This window comes from Haliotis rufescens, unplaced genomic scaffold (assembly GCF_023055435.1).
Source record: "Haliotis rufescens isolate VD_foot unplaced genomic scaffold, xgHalRufe1.0.p SCAF_49, whole genome shotgun sequence".
Taxonomy (NCBI): Eukaryota; Metazoa; Mollusca; class Gastropoda; order Lepetellida; family Haliotidae; genus Haliotis; species Haliotis rufescens.
The window spans coordinates 1,182,857-1,207,595 of record NW_025964212.1 but is presented as its reverse complement, the minus strand read 5'-3'; the positions used below and the strand labels follow the sequence as shown (position 1 = coordinate 1,207,595).

General features: G+C 40.0%; 2 protein-coding genes across 4 annotated transcripts in view; one reads left to right on the top strand and one right to left on the bottom strand.

Moving 5' to 3' along the window:
* The first annotated feature begins 7,750 nt into the window (after window positions 1-7,750).
* Window positions 7,751-10,192, top strand: LOC124139026. Its single transcript, XM_046505997.2, has one exon. It carries the CDS (start codon window positions 8,247-8,249, stop codon window positions 9,114-9,116), a length of 870 nt encoding a protein of 289 aa, XP_046361953.1. The 5' UTR covers window positions 7,751-8,246; the 3' UTR covers window positions 9,117-10,192.
* Window positions 10,193-23,370: 13,178 nt separating this feature from the next.
* LOC124139051 (brefeldin A-inhibited guanine nucleotide-exchange protein 3-like) overlaps window positions 23,371-24,739 on the bottom strand; it is a 72,404-nt gene continuing 71,035 nt past the window's right edge. For all 3 annotated transcript variants that reach the window (XM_048383502.1, XM_048383503.1, XM_048383504.1), the window contains one exon: window positions 23,371-23,938. In XM_048383502.1, the coding sequence (XP_048239459.1) occupies window positions 23,663-23,938 (276 nt within the window). In that variant the 3' untranslated portion in view covers window positions 23,371-23,662. The remainder of the gene's footprint in view (window positions 23,939-24,739) is intronic.

The following is a 24,739-nucleotide window of genomic DNA, read 5'->3' as shown; positions in this document are numbered from 1 at the left end:
TATGTGTGGTACATACATGTTTTGTTTGTTTGTTGTTTAACGCCGCATTCCAGCTATGGGGGCGGTCTGTAAATAATCGAGTCGTAACCAGGCAATCCAGTGATTGACGTCATGAGCATCGATCCACGCAATCCAGTGCGGCGTTAAACAACAAACCAACCAACTATGGGGTTGTTTAACGAAGACAATAAATGCAGGTGAATCTGTAAGGTATGGTGTTCTCTACAGAATGTGTATTGTTGTGTATGGTGCAGTGTAGAGAAACATGGGTTTGACGGCGCGTTCAGCAGTACTAGTTACATCACGGCGTGTCAGCTTGGCGTAGAGGGAAAGCCCGAAGTGATGCAGGGTTTGGACGTACCCATTTTGGTGATAAACCAGGGATACTAATCAGGGAATATAGGATTCGAACTCACGATCCATGAGCGCCTAAAGGACATAGCTCTACACACGTCGTTGCTGCGCCTTGAGACTAACGCGTAGTTTCTGAAAATATTAAATTTGATCGAAACAAATAACTCCATTTAAATTGAAAAGGAGCCTAGTCAGATGAGACATGAATCTGATTAAAATCTAGACTTGCTTCATTTAAGGCTTTTGCATTACAAAGACTGGGCGTAGGGGAAAATAATGTTTCAGGAACATTGATACGACTACTGCATCTCAGACGAGAGGGCTACCTGCGCTCCGGCGGTGTTCGTTGAGGTGCATTTTACGACTGCTTCTTCTGCCATAGGACTTTGTCATAAACAGGACATTTTTATGTCAAGGCTTCAAAACACGGACAACTTTTTTCTGTACAAGGAGACGCAAAAAAATAAATTTGTTTTTTAAAGGCACCTTTAGTCGAGACATCTAGTATGCCCAGCGAATAATTTCCTGAAAGAATTTTTGTTTTAATTCACAGTCCCATAGAATTTCATATGGTCAGTCCCTAAATAAAGTGTAGAATACGTTTCATGAATACCGTTTCATGAATACATTTCCAGTTGCCGTTTTGTTTACAATAGGAGCACCATTCCAATTTACTTAAAGCTGCTGCGATGTACAGAAGATCCCTCTGATCCCTTAAAGGGGAAGTGTACACGCAAAAATTACTTTCTTTCTTTTTCTAAACAAAACGCAATTTTAGAATTAGTTAGTATCTGTGTTTGAAAATATACACTCATTTTTTTCACAGTGAAAGTAGGAAGCTCACAATAGTGTGAAAATGATATGCCGTTATGAGGCCTTCGTTTTTCGAGCTAAACAGGCCTTAGTTATCTCCCTTAGATTATGACGTAATTGGTGCCAATTCAACTGGGTCCCTGTCTATTCTGAACGCAAAAGATATCAAGTACAAGTTTTCGGTAAAACAACATGGCCTACGACAAACTCCGGCGCAGTGGTGACTCAGCATAACACTATGCTGGCTGGCATCTGAGACGCTAGAATCACACACCTGTACCTACACCACGTGAAGCGGCTCTAACAAAGCATGATGACGTCATTATGTTTATCAATTGGCACCAATGACGTCATATTGCAAGGGGCATAAGCCATGGTGTTTTTGTTATGGAAATAGAACACTTGGTAAATGTGAAAAATATAAATCGTTTTAATGCAAAACATATGTTGATTAATTGTGATATTTTTATATTTTTGTCTATGACACTTCTAGGTTAACACTATTATTGTGGAAAAAGTACAAGAAAATAAGGTTCATTTCCGTGTGAACTTGCCCTTTAAACTGATCGTCAGCACATAGGCCTTGAAGAAGAAGACCCAGGAAACACAGGAATCGAAGTTCTAATTGAAACAATGAATTTGTATGAGAGTAATAGTCAGAGTCATGTGGTTGTACATAGTAGATGCATTGTTAACCGTAGACTGACATTTAGTCCCAGAAATTAATTTAAAGTCAATCTAGACTTGCCAAATGAGTTAAACTCCTTTTTAATTTCTTCTCAAGAGTCTGGGAAACAGATTATGTGGGTGAGTGAGTGTGGTTTTACGCCGCTTTTAGCAATATTCCAGCAATCTCACGGCAGGGGACGCCAGAAATGTGCTTCACACATTGTACCCATGTCGGGAATCGAACCCGGGTCTTCGGCGTGACGAGCGAACTCTTTAACCACTTGGCTACCCGGCCGCCCCCAGATTATGTGAACCGCAGCGTCAAAGTAAAAGTAGTCATAGATGTTTGGCGTTTAATTTTACGCCGAAGTCTCGAGATTGTTAATCTTAAATCCTTTCAAATTATAACATACGCTTTTCAAAGGGCATTTTACGCGTTTCCCCTTCTCTAAAAACGTTGTCGACAGCAGTATGTTGATCGAAGCGCACGTAAAATCTCCCCATTTAAGCCACCAGGTCTTTCTCATTTCATTTCTTTCTTTGGGTTATAAATTAAATTCAGCTCTCGTTATGACCCTCGCAGAGTATGACGAAGAGCTCCTTATCGAGAATATTAAATAACTGTTATCAACATATGAATAATAAATAAATGTCCATATTGTTCAACATTCTCCCTTGATTTCCTCGGGATTCATCAGAATCAATGACTGCCCGTTCCACTCCTGTCTGCTTCCCTGACCCTAGAAAATAAATGAAAAAAACCTCGTCTTGTATAATTTGGCAAGTCTAGATTACCTCAGTTCTAGGCTGAAATAAAGAAATTTTCTGGACTGCATTTGGATTTATTTTTTTGTCTGTCTGTCTGTCTGTCTGTATGTATGTTGTTTAACGCCGCACTCAGCAATAGACCAGCTACATGACGGCGGTGTGTAAATAATCGAGTATGGACCAGACAGTCCAGTGGTTGACATCACGAGCATCGAGATTCGATGACATGCATCAACCAAATCAGTGAGCCCCGCCACCCGATCCCGTTAGTCGCCTCTTAGGACAAGCATAGTCTCCTTTCACGGCAAGCATGGGTTGCTGAAGACCTATTCTACCCCGGATCTTCACGGGTCTTTTATTTTCTATTGTATAGACACATATGTTCTTTAAAAAACATTTTATATCTGGGACTAAGAAAATAGTCTACCACTACCTCCATACTATCAGACCCAAAACCACAAAACACAAACCACAAACCACAAACCACAACCCAAAACCCAAAACCCAACCTCAACTCCTCAAGCATTCCCCACACCAGTCTGACATTTAACCTGCTCCGGGGGACAACGCACGAACGCAAACCCCTACCCGCGGCCACAATCCCTTTGTGCGTATTCTATATACATGTATACGTCTTTCCTTCTGCTGTGTCCTTTTCAACCCTATAAATCAACAAAGCACTGTTGATACCAACGGTAGTCACGTGACACACATACACCCAAGTGACAGCGCACTGACGGTATCGCGTGCAGACAGTCGGGTGTCGATGCACATGTCATATATAGCGTGGTGTCAATCAATCAAAGAAAAGCGTATATATCACGGCAATAGTGAGACGAGATTGATGGTATCGATTGTGATTTTCTACCGCACACCTACACATGCAGAATGTATGGGACACCGGGTGTGAATTTCATTGCTTGTCGCGGTATGATTGCTATTACTATTAGGATTAATCAGATATCAGTTTATATGTCATCGATGTTGGTTGGTTGGTTGGTTGGTTGTTTAACGCCTCCCTCAGCAATATTCCAGCTATATGACGGCGGTCTGTAAATAATCGAGTCTGGACAAGACAATCCAGTGATTGACATCGTGAGCATCGATCCACGCAATTGGGATCGATGACATGCATCAACCAAGTCAGCGACCCTGACCACTCGATCCCGTAAGTCGCCTCTTACGACAAGCATGGGTTGCTGAAGACCTATTCTACCCCGGATTTTCACGGGTTGGTATGATTACTATTACTATTAGGATTAATCAGATATAAGTTTATATTTCATCGATGTCATGCGCCATTAATTATATATTCGAAATTTTAAATATTAAATTTTTAAATATCCATGTGAAAGAAGATATACCCCACAACGATACATGCCGACGCTTGGGTCGTGTTCTCATTTGACATAAGTTGCATTAAAATATTTTTTAAATAATTAGAATGATATTTGTTTTATATGGCAGATGTATTTAGCACTTTAACGAAACGTTTCTTTGTTTGAATTGTGATATATTTATTGGCTCGGGCCAATACAAGTCATTCAATACTTTGTTGTCTTTAAATTCTAGATTTAATTTTATGAGGTTAACTGATATAGCAATTAATGATTAGTAGAATACTTTAATTCCACCGCGATTATGTCTCCGTTTGACACAAGTCACTGATATAACACGTCAAGACCTAGCCTGAAAATGCGCCCCTGGGCCGACATGCATAAAGCAATCTCAGCGCTAAGACTATTATAAGTCTATGTTAAAATATGGGAGTTAAGATGGCCTTAGCGCTAAGAACTCTTCGTGCAAGTGAGCCCAGGGTGCCGTTGTCAAAGCGATCTTAGCGTTAATGTTACTCCCATTCCTTAAAACAGCCTTACGACAGTCGTAGCGCTAAGGTTGTTTTGTACAACGGGATCCAAGTTCTTGGGCAAAATACCCCTTTAAAATCCGTATATCTTAAAATAAAACATCTACTATAATTCTTACCTACGGTGCGATATTGACAGCTGCATATTCCATGTACGTAATTTGCGGACGAGTGAGTGAATGTTGTCAAGGCAACCAAATCAACCAAACCAGTGACTGAAAGGATGAGCAACGATCCACACCAATAGGATACGATGACTCGTAATCAGCCATGTCACAGAGTATGACCGCCAGATCCACGCTTGAAATCCTCGTCTCTTACGTCAAGCATGACGTACTTAGGACCTACCCATGCTTGTCGTAAGAGGCGATTGGCGTATGGGTGATATGGCTGGCTGGTATATCGATTGCATGTCATCGTATGTCAACTGAGTAGATTGATGCTCATGATGTCAATCACTGGATTTTCTGTTCCAGACTCCTTTATTTACAGACCCGCAGTCACATAGCCGGAATGTTGATGAGTGTGGCGTAAAACAACAAACAAACAAACAAACCTCGTCTGTCACTTAGCTGAGGTAACCGCGAGTATCTGTTGACTATGAAAAATCATATGGGCCTACTACTACTACTACTACTACTTCTACTACCAACATCATCAACAACACCACTACTACTTCTACTATTACCACTACTACATCTACTACAACCACTACTACCACTATTACCGCCACAACTACTACAACCACTACTACCACTACTACCGCCACTACAACTACTACAGCTACGTTTCCTTTTTATCAAGAGGGCACAGGTGGCCCTTTTTTTCTAAGGCGCTGTAAAACGCTATGCAAATGAGCTCCTTGCATCGGAGTCCGTTCATAGTGGGTTTCAAATATTTAAAAATCATACTAATTATTATCCTTGGTCTGTCAGCACTATATGCTCGTGGGTTTCAACAAAACGGTAGGAGACCTGCATGACTTCGGGCTTTCATACATCAAGCGGACAGGCCGTGATATGAATGCAGTAGGGTTACTGTTTAACGCGACATGTAACACAACTCACTTTCTGACTTCTCCGATTGCACACGCTTCATATACTGTTTTTTTTTGTTTTTTTTTGGGGGGTTGTTTTTTTTTTGGGGGGGGGGGGGGGTTGTATCGCCACACTCAGCAATATTCCAGGTATATGACAGCGGTCTGTAAATAATCGAGTCTGGACCAGACAATCCACTGATTGACATCATGAACATCGATCCACGCAATTGGGATCGATGACATGCATCAACCAAGTCAGCGAGCCGGACCACCCGATCCCGTTAGTCGCCTCTTACGACAATCATAGTCGCCTTTTACGGCAAGCATGGGTTGCTGAAGACCTGTTCTACCCCGGATCTTTACGGGTCGCTTGATATACTGCCTACTGTTGAGTGTCACAGCCACTCAGCGCCGACTTCAAGTTGACACTATATCCCTGTATTGGATGGTGATTGTCAATTTATGGCTCCATATCTGTTCAACTACATCGTAAACGTCAGCTCAACGCCTGACTTATATTTCATCCTGGCACTATAGATACGATCTGCGCTGTCTGTGTACAAAACCCGGAATAAGGGATTAAAGTTAGTGGCTTGGGACAGTGGTGCACTGATGCCCTCTGTGTACAAGACTGGGCTCCTGTCTATAAGTAGGCCAAATGCGCACTCTTGTTGCGCAAACCGTGTAACCAGTCTATCTGGGAATTGGACTGAACCATGGGTACCCGTGTTAGAACATGTCCCCGGGCCAATTCGAACTCGGAATGCCTAGTTTCCTTGTGGTATATGCGAAATCAGCTTCCATATTTGTTGTTGCTAGAAAGTAAACAACAACAAAAACACAAATGTTAAGACATATATTGTTGTATATGATAATCAGTGTGGTGCTGATTAATTCATTCTAATTATGTAAATACGCCACAATCAGAACAGTGAGTGAGTGAGTGAGTTGGGTTTTACGCCGCTTTTAACAGTATTCCAGTTATATCACGGCGTGTCAGCTTAATGTGAGAGGAAAGCCCGAAGTGATGCAAGTCTCAGACGTTTACCACTTCGGTGAAACCCACGAACACGGGTATGGTGCTGACAAACCTAGAAACATAATCGGGGCGAACCAGGATTCGAACCCACAATCATAGGTTTCTGGCGTGCCCAAGGGACGCAACTCTGCACAGCGAATCGCGGCGCCTTAGTCGACTGGGCCACCCGTGCCCCCTAATCAGAACAGTAATATTCCAGCCCTATGACATCGGACTGTAGATGATCAAGTCTGGATCAGACAAACTGGTGACTGACATCATGAGCATCGATCCCCGCCAATGGGATACGAAGACACCAGTCAACCAAGTCACCAAGCCTGACCACATCTTTATCAGTACTCGTCTCAGCGACCTTATCCTGAGTAAACGGAATTTAGAATAAGATATCTTAACAACTTCAATCATGTATGATTAAAATCCTCAATCGGTCACTTACCTATTTCAGGGGCGGTGGGGTAGCCTAGTGGTTAAAGCGTTTCCATGTCACGCCTAAGGCCTGGGTTCGATTCCCCACATGAGTACAATGTGTGAAGCACGTTTGTGGTGTTCTCCCGCCGTGATATTGCTGGAATATTGCTAAATGCGGCGTAAATCCTTACGCACTCACTCACCTATTTCAAAACCAATGATATTGTCTACATGACACTTTTTTATGGATAGCAACGTCTTTTATTCTTTGTACGACGTTTCAGCGCTACTTTTCATCAGGTGAACGTTATTGTTATTTCTATATTAATTTCCATTATAATATGATATGATTCCACGTTTAATATGTTATATAATGCAATATGCATTGAATAATTAATAGACGTAAACTCTTGTATTTCTTCTCATATATTAGACTAAAATATCAAATACACTTAATAAATTTTGTTTAATAATATAACGATTGCATTCATTGTAAAAGAAATTGTCATTGTTCATTTCATATTGTAAAAGAAATCGGCATATCAGAGACTATATATATACTACCATATACTACCATACTGTCATATCATGACAGATTAATAATAGTAATATGAAACAATCGAGTGGTCCTTGAGTTCTTTTGGGTGGTATAAGCCTCTGCTTAAAAAAATAATCAAAAATGCAAAATAACGCGGGACTTCGAAGAGATCCTTGTCTCACCCCAAGCGTACGATTTAGCACAGTGATAGTATATATACAGCATTTTGATAATACATGTTAAAGCACGTCTCGCGCTGTGCATTGAAAGCGTTTGTGTTGGATTAATATATGTCTTTCAGTGTCTCCTGGCTGACCATGTTATTCCTCGTGTATACACCGCTCGGGGCCCCCTACCGACACCATTGTGTCAATAATTAGCTCTCTTATAAACGTACAGCTAGAACACATGAAGAAATTCGGAGGCAGATTATTCGGGACTTGATATTTTAACCGGATAATTGACGGCTGCGCTATTTCAAGCCTGGGATACGCTGCGATCGTGGTGTAGTGCGGGTATTGACAGAGCTGTTTGTTTGTGTGTGACACTACTGAGAAACATTTCGTGATCAGGGTGATAGCGGCCACTGGCTTATTGTGACCGTTTCATGTGATACAGGTAAACTTTCATGGATACTGCCGCTTCACGTGTGTGGAGCAAGTTCTAGCGATATGGTTTGTATGTACGGGTGGGTTTGACGGCTGTGATACACCTTGGGGGTTAAAGCCAGACATTGACAAAAGAGGCAAATATGGCGCTTATGTCTTCAAAGGGACTCCACGAGGACGAGTTGATAAAAAGGCTGGAGAAGCTCTCTCGCAATTATGACTTAGCGACCATGAAGATCTTCATAGCTGTGGAAAGTTTAGGTGAAAGTTTAGTTTACAGTACGTACAACAACGAGCGAAGGAACAAATGGGAGTTCTTCCTCACACGGAAGGAAGCGTGTCGTTTAGATCTCAACCGACATGAGAAAACGCGAGAGAAATACAAACAGTTTCTCTACAGCACGCCTAGAGAAGAACAGGGTCGACAGTTCCACGCCGCAGTGCTCGCCATGATGAGGAAGAAGGGCGCTGTGGATATGTTCCGCCATCTTAAGCCGTACGAGGACGTCGAGTCGACGTTCAGCGGTCATCTTTGTAAGCTGTTTGACAAGAAAGTGGAGACATGGTTTGATACTTTTGATGCACTAGCGGTCAATCTGGTGGCCCACGTCAAGGTTTCCACGTTTACCCGGGTCCTAAATGGTCAAATTGATGCTCTGTGTCGACGCGATGGCCATCTGTACGTCGTCAATGTGAAGGTCACGGGCCAGGAGACTCCGCGACCTATTGACCTCGCCGAGCTGTGCATGTGCAAGGCTATGACGATCCAGAACGGGCTGGAAGGACCTGACAAGGTTCGGTTGTCCCTTCTGATCTGCCATCTGAACGAGGATCGCCCAGTTCTGCGCCTATGGTCGTACAGCCCCTCGGATGAGATGGAGCAAGCCATTCGAGAAGGCGATATTGATAAGATGATAGACTGTGGGAAGCTGTCGCAGTATCATGAGTTCTGGAAGGCTAACGTCCATCTTATTGGCGAGGTCAAGACAGACCGACTTTATAACGGGTATTGATGAAGCTTAGTTCAGGGATGAGTGTGATCGTGCTCGAGGACATTGCTTTCAGCACTGATGGATCGCTGTGATAACGTAACGTCTGTGATAACGAAAGGCCGGCGCCACTAGTGTAGTTACTCAAAGTAAAGAGGGTCGATTCTGATGCAGGAACAGTGATATGAATTTCAAGCGAACAGTCGTGTCTGTGTGAGTTTCAAACGGAACATCTTTCCCAGGTACATTCAACTCGGACCCGAATGACGCAGCCTGCACGCAACAGTGCGTGCTTAGAGATCGGGAACCCTACAAGTGTTTCTATTTAACGTGTGTAAATATATTACAATTACCTGTCAAAATAGAGTCTAAGTGCTTGGTACATTACCCAGCGATAAACTGTAAGTAATATGATCCACGATACCGTGTTGCCAGCAAGTTGTAGCTTAGGACATTGTGTTAGTATTTATGCATTTTGTGGTAGCTAGTATTTATGATTTTTACTTTTTTTTCATAATGGGTGGCCAAACTGTCTCAAACTGTAGATATAGTGCGATATATAATTCGTTATTATATGAATGTTGCTATTTATTAGGCCGTCCGTCCAAAACACATAAAATGTAACTTAGATAAATATATGATGTATATTCCGTATGATAGTAGTAGATCAAAGGCAAAGAAAGAACAGTATTGTCAAACTTTAAAGTATCCGGAATTGATGTTGTAGCCAAAAAATGGGTCTTTCTAAAAAATGTTTTCATCAGTTGCACTAAAAAATTATTAATTTGATCTTCAGATATCATTTTTAAATATGCATGTTTGTCAGTATTGATTCGACACTATTTTCAGATATTGACGTTATCAGTTTACTATGGCTTCAAGTACAGTATCAGTTTATTTATCAGTTTACTATGGCTTCAAGTACAGTGTCAGTTCACTCTTGCCAATCAGTCTCCACAGTTCGACTTTCACATATTTTATTAAATGCTAGTTGTGTATATAGATGTATTTGTTTAATTTAATACTACTGAGTTTGTATGTTTCATATGTACTCCATATCAATCAGAAATCTTGTCATTCAAAATAAATACTTTATCGTCTAAAGTTGTTGTCATACACAATGGACGTCTTAACGCAAGGAAGGAGAGAGTGGTCTTTGCTAGATAGATCGTGTGCCACCTTGGTGTTTCGGTGGCCATGCATTTTGTTTGGATTAGGGTTATGTGAATATGATATATCATAATATTTAGTAGTGTCTGACGAAGTTTATATTTCATAGGTGCGAATGTGCTAAATGTGTGTCCTATCACATAGGAATCTTTGCTTATTGTATGTTTCGTAACTTGGCATATTTCATATCCTGAATCATTTCATATCGTATGTCCTGAATATTTTCATATCACATCTTGAATCTTTTCTTATCACATGTCCAGAATTTTTACTTATTACATGTCCTGAATCTTTTCATACCACATGTCCTGAATCTATTTATACCACATGTCCTGAATCTTTTCATATCACATGTCCTTAATCTTTTCTTATCACATGTCCTGAATCTTTTCTAATTACATGTCCTGAATCTTTTCATATCACATCCTGAATCTTTTCATATCACATATTCTGAATCTTTTCTTATCACATGTCCTGAATCTTTTCAGATCACATATCCTGAATCTTTTCTTATCACATATCCTGAATCTTTTCAAATCACATATCCTGAATCTTTTCTTATCACATGTCCTGAATATTTTCATATCACATATCCTGAATCTTTTCATATCACATGTCCTGAATCTTTTCATATCACATATTCTGAATCTTTTCATATCACATGTCCTGAATCTTTTCATATCACATATTCTGAATCTTTTCATATCACATGTCCTAAATCTTTTCATATCACATATTCTGAATCTTTTCATATCACATGTCCTGAATCTTTTCATATCACATATTCTGAATCTTTTCATATCACATATCCTGAATCTTTTCAGATCACATGTCCTGAGTTTCCATATCATATGTCCTGAATCTTTTCACATCACATGTCCTGAATCTTTTCATATCAAATATTCTGAATCTTTTCATATCACATGTCCTGAAAATTTTCATATCACATGTCCTAAATCTTTTCATATCACATATTCTGAATCTTTTCATATCACATGTCCTGAGTTTCCATATCATATGTCCTGAATCTTTTCATATCACATATCACACATTGCATGACAGGTCTAGCCTGATGAGTGAGTGAGTGAGTTGGGTTTTACGCCGCTTTTAACAGTATTCCAGTTATACCACAGCGTGTCAGCTTAATGTGGGAGGAAAGCCCGAAGTGATGCAGGTCTCAGACGTTTACCACTTTGGTGAAACCCACGAGCACGGGTATGGTGCTGACAAACCTAGAAACATAATCGGGGCGAACCGGGATTCGAACCCACAATCATAGGTTTCTGGCGTGCCCAAGGGACGCAACTCTGCACAGCGAATCGCGGCGCCTTAGACGACTGGGCCACCCGTGCCCCCTCTAGCCTGATGATGTATTGTAGTGAGAAGAAATACAGAAAATGCAAGCTTCATATCATACTAAACATACTTAACCAAAGTTGAAATATTCCCTTATGACTCAATTATCCCAAGACAGTGTATGCATGTACACATTAACCTACCCCATGAAGTCAAGACCACACTCAGTGAACTGTACCGAAGTGCATGAGAACACAAAAGGGGACCTTTATCAAACACTGCTCAAATCAACATCTACCTACACAGTAGCATGCCCTGATCTGGGGGCATTAAAATACAATAGAAGGATATCAGGAGCTAGACAGCCCAGAACATAAGTAGCAATACTTAAAGCAACTGAAAAACACAAACACAGCAGAGAAATCCCCACTGAAGATAACAGCCTACAGAAGGCTTTCATGTCTGAGTTATCAGCCATGGTGTGAAGGCTAGACTCAGGACACCACTAAGTCAGCCCAATCCGGTGCTCCTAGACAGCTGAATTTACTTGGTGGTAACCCATTGCTGGCTGGTGACAGATTTAGGGGTATTTGCCTGGGCACATTGCTGAGGTACTGGGATTAGTGTTTATACAATGAACTACTTTCTCTTTACATAGGTAAGACACCATAGCTGGTGTTAACCTTTCCTTGAAAAGGCTATGGGAATATTGTTGTAGGAGTTGACTGACAGTCAATACTGACAAAGTGTCAGTGGTAGTATTAAAGATAGATAACGCTTTAGACTGCATTAACAGAACTTAGGTGGCACTAAGGTGAACTCGGGGCGGTCAGGTAGCCTAGTGGTTAAAGCGTTCGCTCGTCACGCCGAAGACCCGGGTTCGATTCCCGACATGGGTACAATGTGTGAAGCGCATTTCTGGTGTCCCCTGCCATGATATTGCTGGAATATTGCTAAAAGCGGCGTAAAACCATACTCACTCACTCACTAAGGTGAACAACTAAGGGAGATAATTCCTTTTGTATTTCCTTAGAGGTGAGGTGAAATGGGGTTTAACGTCGCATCCAAGATTATTGCACTTATATAGAGACGCGTGTGTGTGTGCATGCCCGGACTGATGCTGATTTATAGTGCTAGCTCACTGAGATACAATGCCTCAGTTTAACATGGATACCACACTCAGACACAGACACAGACTCCGAGCCGACCAGTCCTTGTTATAGCCCCTTAATGTCAAGCGCCAGACAGGGTAACAACAAGTACCATCTTTTAAGGTCTTTTGGTATGAAGCAGCTAGGGAAGTTTTCCTTAAGGACATAATGTGAAGTCAAAGGTAAAGTTAAATGCGGTTTAATGTCATGTTCAAGATTTCAAAACCTACAAAGCGACGTGCATGCATGGATGTGTGTGTGTGTCTGTTTGTACTAGTCTGGACTTACAGTTTTATAGTGCTAATCCACTGAGATACCATGCCGCAGTTTAACATGGATACCACACTCAGACACAATATACTGACTCCATGATGACCAGTCCTTGTTTTAGCCCCTTTATGCCGAGCGCCAGGGACCCGTGAAGATCCGGGGTAGAATAGTTCTTCAGCAACCCATGCTTGCCGTAAAAGGTGACTATGCTTGTCGTAAAAGGCGACTAACGGGATCGGGTGGGCAGGCTCGCTGACTTGGTTGATGCATGTCATCGATCCCAATTGCGTGGATCGATGCTCATGATATTAATCACTGGATTGTCTGGTCCAGACTCGATTATTTACAGACCGCCGTCATATAGCTGGAATATTGCTGAGTGCGGCGATAAACAACAAACCAACCAACCAACCAACCAACCAACCGAGCGCCAGGCAGAGTAACACGTCATTTGTTATGACATTGTCGGTGATTGAACCACCAGTCTAAGTTATCTTCCTCCCTCCAGGCAGACGCTGCATCTATAAGCAAGGATTATTATGTCCTACCTAAATATCATCCCGGGGGAAGTTTTACTCTAAAGTATAGTATCCCACCTTAGTGCCACACTGGTATGGGTTCAAATTCATTAGGGAGAATCATCTTGACACTAGAGAATTTCATCCCCAGGATAAAAACTAGGGTAGGATAATATTCACTCTTACACTTCCACTTGTCCAAGGACATGGTCTGAGATTTAATAAGCAACTGTAAATAATCGAGTCTGGACCAGACAATCCAGTGATTGATATCATGAGCATCAATCCACGCAATTGGGTTCGATGACATGCATCAACCAAGTCAGCGAGTCTGACCACCTGATCCCGTTAGTCGCCTTTTACGACAAGCATAGTGGCCTTTTACGGCAAGCATGGGTTGCTGAAGACCTATTCTACCCCGGAATCTTCACGGGTCCACAAAAGAGCGAAACTGAAACATCGTCCTTGGGGAATCAGGGGAATCAATACACAAATTACATATACAAGCGGTAGTATTTCCATAGTGATCCATTCAGTCCCCTCTTACACCCAGCATAGGTTGCTGGGGATCTATTCCATAATCCCCATGAGGGCAGACACTCCCAGCTTCAGCTAGTTTCAGGTATTCGTATGTAGATTACCTTCTCCTTCCATCCTGAACCACTAGAGCTGATCATGTGTCATGAGCAATGGTCCATGCTGTTGGAGCATAATGACACACAATCAGCCAGGTCACATACATTGTGACCAACCAATCCACATCAAGCTGCTCTTATGTTTGTTTGTTGTTGAAGTGATCGATTGTGAGGAAAGATCCACATCCTCGGAGTACAAGGACACACTATCAAGCAAGTCCCTAAGTCTGATCACCGGACCCATTAAGTTGCCTCTTACGACCAGCAAAGGTTGCTGAGGACCGATTTTAACCCTAAGGCATGGGAGTTAACTGACTCTAAAAGTCCAGTTTCCACCCTTGCCGAACTAGGCTCGAGTTTCTGGGCTCGATAATACCGCCACCAGTGGCTATTACGAGTAATGTACCTTCTATGTCTCTCCCATTAGATTCAACTTCTCATATCACTTGCGTTTGCTTCAAACAAAATGGTTGCGCCCTGTTAAGACCATCTGATCGATGATCCAGATCTATATTGTAATATAATGGGTCTTACCTCGCGAAGTGCAATAATCACATGTGCACCTTGACTAAAAACATGAAAAGATTTGGAAAATATCTGTCGATGTCCGGTACACATCCTTTGCAAATCCTGCAGTCGACTGAAAATCTGCATTTTGCATGAACCAGATGTTGATTTCGTTACGCGACTCTGATGACAATGCATAGACTCCTTAGTCTACCCAAAACATAACTCCATGAAACCAGCATAGTTCGGCAAGGGTGTAAACTGGACTTTAACAGTCAGTTAACTCCCTTGCCTCAGGAAGATGATTCTAACCTAGAATCCACCCAGGGTCACCTCATATGACCAGCACTGGACACTGGAGATCTAATCTCCATGATATGGTTGACACATCAACAAAACTTCTTGAGGATGAGTTTATTATCATTCCACCAGATGAGCCTCTGCCATTGTGAACACCTCAACAATGTAAAAACATATTTTGACAACAGAACAATCTCAATATAACAATAACCACAATGTACAAGGTGCACTTCATTGTATCGAAAAAGATCTTTAACTTATCTTACAATTGTTGTGATAACATATCATGCTAATATCAAGACCTGAATAATTAACTCAACCAATATAATATCTAAACACTTCTCTGAATAAAAAGAGTGCTTTTCAGATCTGATTTTTGCCACAGCTGTCAATTAGTTATCTTTTGAAATTTCGCCTAAGGAATAATTTCACTTCAGTTCAAATATTCTATATCTAAACAAAATGAAACAACAATTCATTAGTTCCTCCATCTGCAATAACATACAGCCTTAGAGATTTTGAACACTTTTTCAACACTAGTCCAGAGGACTAGTGCAAACCTTATGTCACTAGTCCTCAGAGTCTGTAGTTAGCCCTGCTTGAACAAGACAAAAATGTGTACTACTGCCAGTCTTAAGCTCCAATTTGTAGCAAAATTGAAGCCCTGAGAACTGGTTTAGAATTATAGCCCTTGAATGCTACTAGTCATTGAGGATTACCATCACTGGATTTTACTTGACCTCAGCACAATTTAGTAGTCTCAGGCTAGCAGACTAGCATGAATTTCGAAGGCTGAATATATATAGTGAAGCCTTGTTAATCTGGTTGCCCCATTCCTAGTGAAATCTATTTAGATTATCAGGTGATTTCTGGATCAACAAATCATTAATGAGGAGTAACATTGCCTAAAATATCTACTACACAAAAGAAGCTAAACACCCAATTCTTTCATATTACTATAGTTAATCTGGCTTATAGAACACTGGTTCTTTCATATTACTATAGTTAATCTGTCGGGGCTTATAGAACACTGTTTCTTTCATATTACTATAGTTAATCTGTCAGGGCTTATAGGACACTGTTTCTTTCATATTACTATAGTTAATCTGTCAGGGCTTATAGAACACTGTTTCTTTCATATTACTATAGTTAATCTGTCAGAGCTTAAAGAACACTGGTTCTTTCATATTACTATAGTTAATCTGTCAGGGCTTATAGGACACTGTTTCTATCATATTACTATAGTTAATCTGTCAGGGCTTATAGGACACTGTTTCTTTCATATTACTATAGTTAATCTGTCGGGGCTTATAGGACACTGTTTCTTTCATATTGATGTTGATCTTTCATGGCATGTCACATTAACTATAGTAATATGAAAGTATCAGGACCCACTTGCACAAAGCGATCTTAGCGCCAAGACTATCATAAGCTTATGTTAAAGCATGGGAGTTACCATCATCTTAGCGCTAAGATCGCTTTGTGCAAGTGGGCCCAGGTGATCCTTAACCTCTTTAAGCAGCATATATACTACTCAAAAGAAGTTAAGGATCACCCGATTCTTTCATATTGGTAATGTTAATCTGTCATGGCATGAGAGATTAACTATTGTAATGTGAAAGAATCAGGTGATCCTTAACTTCTTTTGAGTAGTATATATACATTCCCGACAAGATCGCCCAGAAGGCAAGGTTTCCACACTGACAAGGTGTCACTGTATAATAACAAGATAAAGTCCTGACAACTCTAATACCATATCAGTACAACTTACACCATACTTCATTAATGCTTAGTTAGAAACTATGTGCACACACATTTCCTCTTGTTAACATTGGAAGAACATTGTACACAGACACAGAATGAAACAGGGAAACAAATGAAGTATTTCAAAGTCGCGGATTCTTATACCCGAGATTACTGGATATCAAAATAGTCTACAGACAAAAATTAAATGTCAATGATTTGTAAACGCAGTTGAAATAGTCACGTTTTGTAAAATCAAAATTTTTCGTTGATGAAATTGAGATTCTTTACCACCCTAAAATCTTCAATGTAAGAGAGATTTATGAAGTTTTGGCAAAATTATAAACCAAGCACCAACCCTATACTGGCAATTGTGGAATGGACCAAAGAGAAAATGTAATAAGATCATTAAGGTCTTAGTAGACAATGTGCTATAATACAAGCATCCTTCTCAAGTGAGTGAGTAGAGTTTTATGGCACTCTCACATGGCAGTCGGACTCCTGGGTTTAGCTTCACATATCAGACCCAAGTGGGGAACCGAACATGGGACTTGAATGATGAGTGAACGCTTTAACCACAAGCCTACCCCACGGTACCTAGTTTCACATGAAAATGTAGGAAACATACTGTACAAAAAAAGTCAGGGATCATGAATACTTTCGGGATATTTTTTTTTTTTGTAGTGAAGACAGGACACACAATTTCATAAACTTATCCCCCCAAATATTCATGATCCCTAACTCTTTTTTTTTTCCTTTAAGGAAAAATGAAGAATAGTCTCAATATTATCTGACATAAAAATGATTACCATAAACAATCAAATAAACTGCAAAACAAAGAGTAAATATGATTTTGCCTGTTTGGACATAACTACTGTCATGAAGATTTTCAAATAGTAAATATGAAAAGCAGCCAATCAAATATGTTAATTATGCAAAACATCTGGAAGATGGAATGTTGATTGTATATTGGGTGTATATAAACACAAAGAATAAACATGAAGTCAACAAAAAGGCTGAAACAAGTAATACAGAGTACCCCAGACCAGGAATGTATTGCACACAAAATCCATTATGAAATAAATATCAAGGCCTGTTTCATAAAACAAATGTATCGTCTTAAAGGTAATTGGGTGTTGTGATGTTTGTACAATGTAGTCCAATGCTATTGACACGACACTTCAATCTTGGCATGGGATAACACTGTCAATGTGAATAAAACATGACCCTTAACAGTGACCTTGAACTGTGCATATCACATGGTGATCTTGAACTGTGCATAACACACGACCCTTAACAGCGACCTTGAACTGTGCATAACACATGACTCCTAACAGCGACCTTGAACTGTGCATGTGATGCATCTCCTCTGCATCTTTTTAAATGCTGCGTAGTTCAGACATTCTCTTCTGTGAATGCACACGTTTGTAATACATGTACATTTTAAACTGTTGGTTGTCATGTGGTATCGACGTTCCAGGTTGCGTTTGAACCCCCTTGACAGTGTAAGCATAAAAGGATTGAAAATACAGGTAGCTTATATAGAAGGGATGTTCGAATGAATATCAACGCTGCTGAAATCTAGTTATGTAACGATACTTCCTAGTCCCATACCAAGTTTGAAGAAAGTGGGATGAATAATATTTAACTAAATTGTACAAACACCACAACACTAATAACCTTCCAGACTATAGCTGTGACGAACTTAACCCCATAGCTTAACACTGACTTAAATACTGATACTGTAGTAGTCTGTGACTTTAGGCACAAGTCTGAATCCAGAGTCAAGCAAAATCTCTTCAGATCTTGGAACCTTTGCAAATAAAAGTCCATACATTAACACTGAGATCTACTGAAAATGATATCAAGTGACAGGTTCATCTAGCAGACTCAAACGTTTTTGGCACAGTCTGTGATAGTAGAAGTCCTACAATTGATTTGTGAAACAGAACCCTTACAATTTACAACTTAACATAATAACAAAATTGCATCATAACATGTCAAAATGGCATCAACGAAAAGTCTTGTCAAACCCATCTTAAATCAGTGATTGTAACATACATAAATATTTGATAATTATTTGTGATTTAAACTTAAAATAATATATTTAGGGTTATACTGCATATATTTTATACATAGTAGTACATATTTTGGCAGCAACTTCAACTTGCATGATATTGACGTTGTGAACCTGCCCTGTTCCCCTGTTTACACAATATAGCACATATACATAAGCTGAGGAAAAATAGTTTCTTATTATTCATCACTTTTCCCTTTATGTGAACACAGAACAAAGAATGCAAGTAAAGGTTCACATGTTATTGAAAATATGTTTCTGTCGTCCTGTTTATCGTCTAACGCCACATTGAGCAATATTCCAGCTGTATGATGGCGGCCTGTAAATAATCGAGTCTGGACCAGACAATCCAGTGATCAATATTGTCAGCAACAATCCACACCATCATGGCAACCAACCAAGTCACCAAGCCTGAACAACTGGGCCATAAGCCTGCAACAAGGGCCCACTTGCACAAAGCGATCTTAGTGCTAAGATGATCGTAACTCCCATACTTTAACATAGGCTTACAATAGTCTTAGCACTAAGATCGCTATGTGCAAGTGGGCCAATGTCCATAGCAGAACAATGGTGGGAAAGATGACGGAAATTGAAAAAACAGATTTCAATTTCAGATAGAAATATCACATGTTTGTGTCACAAAAAAGAGCTCAGAGAATCTCTTCATTTTCAGGGCCTGACACTAAAGAAATCTAGACTATTATAGACTTGCATGGGATTCTTTTGTTTCAGGTTGTGAATGAGAGACCACATGGGACACCATAGAGAGATATATATCAGTTTTATCCTATAGGGAGCACTAAGAACATCAAGATTGGACTACTGAAATGTGTATAAGCGACCAAAGTTTTTATTTCTGAAATTAGTCCAACATAATAATTTGGAAAAGGTTTGGAACATGACTAAAGCGAAAACAAGAAATACAAACCTCTTTCTGTTTTGAACAATTTCAACAAAGTATAAATTTTCAGAGACTAATTCCTGAATGTGACAACAAAAAAAGACATTGGTCAAAAATATTTTCAAGTGTTGGCTCCTCAAAGCTGTTCAGGCTCAGCCTAACTGATGGGTTCAAGGATTCATGATAAAAGCATTTTCTTGGGGGTTCAACAAAATGGAAGAAATGATGAAAAATGTAAATGACAGGATTAAGTAAAGAATAATATTGCACAACAAATGGATTTCTGAGTGTATCATACATAATAAGTACAATATTTAAAATCAATAGTGTTTCAAACAATTGCTGAAAATGCTGCAAAATATAACCCAACCTGATGTGAAGCGCAACCAATTTGAGAAATAAATTAAAATAAAGAAATGCACATACATAATAATCTTACATTTGCCTTGCATCATCACAACACTAATACTTACAAGGAACCTTGTAAACACAACGCAGGTTGGTGTACTTATCAACACAACTAAAAATATACACATCTGAAATATTTATCACAATGACACTTAACAACAAAGATTGAAATTTTCAAAATTATTTCGCTGACAATCATTGTCAGATAATACGTCATGGATGATGATCCAAGAATTAAAATGAGAGCATGAGAGGTGAAGGGGTTTTATTATTGGAATGAACTAGGTGAGCTTAACGTTCTTGGGCTCAACTCTCCTACAAATGACTTCAGTATTACAATGATCTCAAGTCACGATCTGTAGCGATCCCTAGCAAACAAACCTGGAATGCACACATTTAAGTCTCCTTTTTTTGGCCATGTGCTTAAAAAGCAGAAAGATAAACATTTGTGCATATGTTCAAATTTGTACCGTATTTTCTTGACTACAGTGCACACCCAAGCATATGCACACTCCCCTCTAAGGATGCAGAATTTAAAAAAAAAAGATTTCTGACTATCATGTGCAGTAGAAAACTACATCTTTATATCATAACATAGGATAGCTATGCGATAAATCGCAAAGAACAATGAAGAACATTGTTTTATCATGACGTTATTTCTGGAGATTCGAACATGTGTTGGAACGTCATGACGTCGTAAAATGTAAAATGGACGAGATTATTTTTGAGAGGGAAGTGTCTGGTAAGTTGCTCCCCATAGATGTAGCTGGAAGAAGCAGAATACGCTATGGCCAAACGATCACATCCAAAAGTGGAAGTGGGCGAGATTTGACAATCGGGATTGAGAGAAAAGGTGCAGATAATCGCCGTGAAAATTGTTGAGCATACCAAACTTAACCCCCCTGTAGATAAAATGGACTTGTCCGACATTGCCGAGGTCGGATTGTATTCAGGGAGTCATCATTATTAACATACAGGTAAATGTTTATAAAGCTTGTACATTTTATTGACATCCTTAAAAAGTCTGTACAAAATGTTGATATCTGCACCTCATGGTTTATTCTCCCTGCAGTGTTTTATTGTACGATAAACAGCTCCCACTCATCGCTTATTTCTTAATTCATGCATTGTGAATTTGGGCCAGTCCCACACTGCAAGTGCTATTGGACGCTTCAAGATGTACACAAAACCTACAGTACCTCAAATAGGGGACTTATTGGAGACTCACTGTGACAATTTTAACGCATATGACACACGCTGGTGAAAAACTATGTCATTGTTTGTCATGTTCCCTTTCAACAGAGCAAGACGTTGATGTTATTCAATTTATCTTAACTTACAACTTGTTTCTTTAAACTTTAAATGTTAAATTCAGGGTCATGTTTTGTCTCTAACTCCTTGTTTTGGATTTTTTCAAGACCAGTGCTTACATTTTGAATAAACTAAGACTCAATAAGAATGGGTGAAACCTGTCATTATGCCCAGAGTGAGTGAGTATGGTTTTACGCCACTTTTAGCAATATTCCAGCAACATCACGGCGGGGGACACCAGAAATGGGCTTCACACATTGTACCCATGTCGGGAATCAAACCCGGGTCTTCGGCGTGACTAGCGAACGCTTCAACCACTAGGCTACCCCACCGTCCCTCATTATGCCTAGAGATAAACTATGTGCATCCCAAGTGTCCCAATTTTCTGTATTCCTCGGTTTTCTGGACCAGATGAGAATTGCTTTAATCCCAAAGGGTCAGGTATGTCACACAAAGATATTTTTACATAGATAAAATCAGGTTAAAAATTAATTTCTATTTTCAATTTTCCGCAATAATGACATCCACCCAATGGTAAAGTGATGGTCCACAAGGAAATAGCATTCCTCAATTTAACAAGAGTCTGAGGATTTTCATACTTTCCAGCCCCGGAAATCCCCACACAATAAACTACAGTCTTGTATGCAGGACGTTGACCTGAAACACATGCAATGCTGTGATCACTTGTGGAGAGCATCTTCATCCCCTGCAGACCATGATGCTAATGATACAGTACATGTGAAATGATATGACACTGATACCACTACCTCTCACATCAGAAGTGTCAACCAAAGACTACTGAGCAGAGATATGACACCGTCAGGAATAACATACACAACTCACAGGTCCATCAAAACACAGATACAATAGGAAAATATACTTTAAAATAGTTTCATGATAGGTTCTTTCATTTGTGGTCAGTTAACCTTGTTAATAAACATAACCTTGGGATAAGGAAAGATAAACCATCTCCTCAAGCAGCATTATCCATATACCCTGTTTGTTTGTTTGTTTGTTTATTTGTTTGTTTGTTGTTTAACGCTGCACTCAGCAATATTCCAGCTATATGATGGCGGTCTGTAAATAATCAAGTCTGGATCAGACAATCCAGTGACTGACATCGCAAACAACAATCCATCGGGTACGAAGACACGTCTTTGACCAAGTCACCAAGCCTGACCACCCAAATCATTTGGTTGCTTCTCAGGAATTCTCAGGAATCAACATGGCAGCCCTGTACCCTGTAATATGATCTATCAATCAGTGAATGTGAATGACGCAGTGATATTCCGACCATATCACGCCAGCCTAAGAGAATTGGGACCAGGCAAACCTGTGACTGAGAGCATCATCAACGATCCACACCATGAAAAGTTGTCAAGATGCTATCCAAGCCAGGAGTTATATCGAAGCAGTGACTTTCTGCAAAACAATAACTTGACTATTTGATCTGTCAAAAATTCAACATCTCAAATGAACAAGAATCCCGATTGCAATGGTAGCGGTGGAATCGTCAACATCACCATATCTCCAGATACTCATGGGTACAGAACACTTCCGATCTGTTTCTGTATAGACATTCCCCTCAGTAATAGCCTAGAAGCTCGGTTTCTTGGCTGTCCCGGCAAACATAATATTGATATTTTCCATGTAATGAAAAAATATTTAAATGACTAAGATGCTTATCAGTAGTGAGTGAGTTGGGTTTAATTAACGCCGCTTTTAACAGTATTCCAGTTATATCGCGGCGTGTCAGCTTAATGTGGGAGGAAAGCTCGAAGTGATGCAGGTCTTAGACGTTTACCAGTTCGGTGAAACCCACAAGCACGCCCACGGCGATATTTGCTAATATATTGGCTAGTGAACAATGCCAATTAGCACTCCTTCCAATTGATCAATATTCACAAGACTTATTTATTTGTGTATAATATGTGTGTTATATGCACCCTTAATTATGGGCAATTAAATTCTTGAAAAATATATCTGTCGTATATAAACATTGCAGGCTGTCAGCATAAACCCCGAAATTTACGATCTTTTAACTCTGTTGTTTTTCACCAAAATAATATTCTAATAAGAGCCCCCTATTTCTAATTTTGAGAGCGCCCTGGACGCTTACTATGTCGATTACTGTAATAGAAAGCCTGCACACCAAAAGCAATTACATCATTTTTAGCCAAATACCAGTTACCAGAAGGTTCTGTTTGTCATGTTCATCGTATCACGATTACAAATGATATCACAATTGTTGAATACAACCAAATGTTAAAGACAATTTCCCTGCTAGCACGTGCTGACTTCACTCTGCGCTGGCGCCTCATCTTTTAGTTTCACGTCGACAGCTTTCTCCAGTGAAAAGCCATACATGCTCCCAAGTCTGTAGAACCAATCTGCCAAGGTTTCCTTCAGCTTGGGGTCCTCGGCATGGCAGATGAGTTGGTTGACACAGTTGAAGACTGCAGGCAGCAGGGCACGGAACTGGGGCTGTGGAAGCTGCAGGAAGAGACGGAGGATGGTGCACAGCATCTCCGACCAGGACATCACATGTGCCTCACTGTCCTGGAATACACAAATCATTACCTTTTAAAGAATCTAGCTACTCTACTTTCCCCGTCAAAATCTTGCTTGATAACGGTAAATCCGTAAATTCTTATCCTTACTTAGTACTCCAACTTCTAAATGCCTATCAAAGAAGTTATTCGTCGTCTTCATGGAGATGTGGCAATGTCAACCATCAACCGACTCAACAACCTTCACTTGCTTGATAACGGTGTTAGAACCTATACCGAAACGTCGCTCTTAATGGTAATAAAGAAGTTGTTCATCCATAAATTCTTATCCTTACATAATCTTAAAAAGAATATACAATACTCGGCATATGCAAACAGTCAGAAAAAACACATACTGTAAATCTGAAAAAATTAATGCTAACTCCTAGCCAAAAATGCAACTCTATATCGATGTGACCCACCCCATCCCCAGTGGAATGATGCATATCATTACCTTAATCCAACCTCAAATTAATCCAATAAACAGCAAATAGCTCCGCTTATTAGCACTGAGTAGAGCACTGCTGTAAAAACAATGAACTGTGTTTTCCTAAAGACGACACACAGTTTATATGTACTCGGCTGACTGGCCTTTTCGAAATTCAAAGGCAATAAAATAATTGAACCAACAACAGTTCACTGATTGGTATGCGCAGAAGGTGTCAACAAGCTTGACACAAGTGGGTAGAACTCTTGACCCCACCAGATGCCCATTGTGTAATTCCTATTCTTTGAATGAGTGAGTGAGTGAGTGAGTATGGTTTTACGCCGCTTTTAGCAATATTCCAGCAATATCACGACGGGGGACACC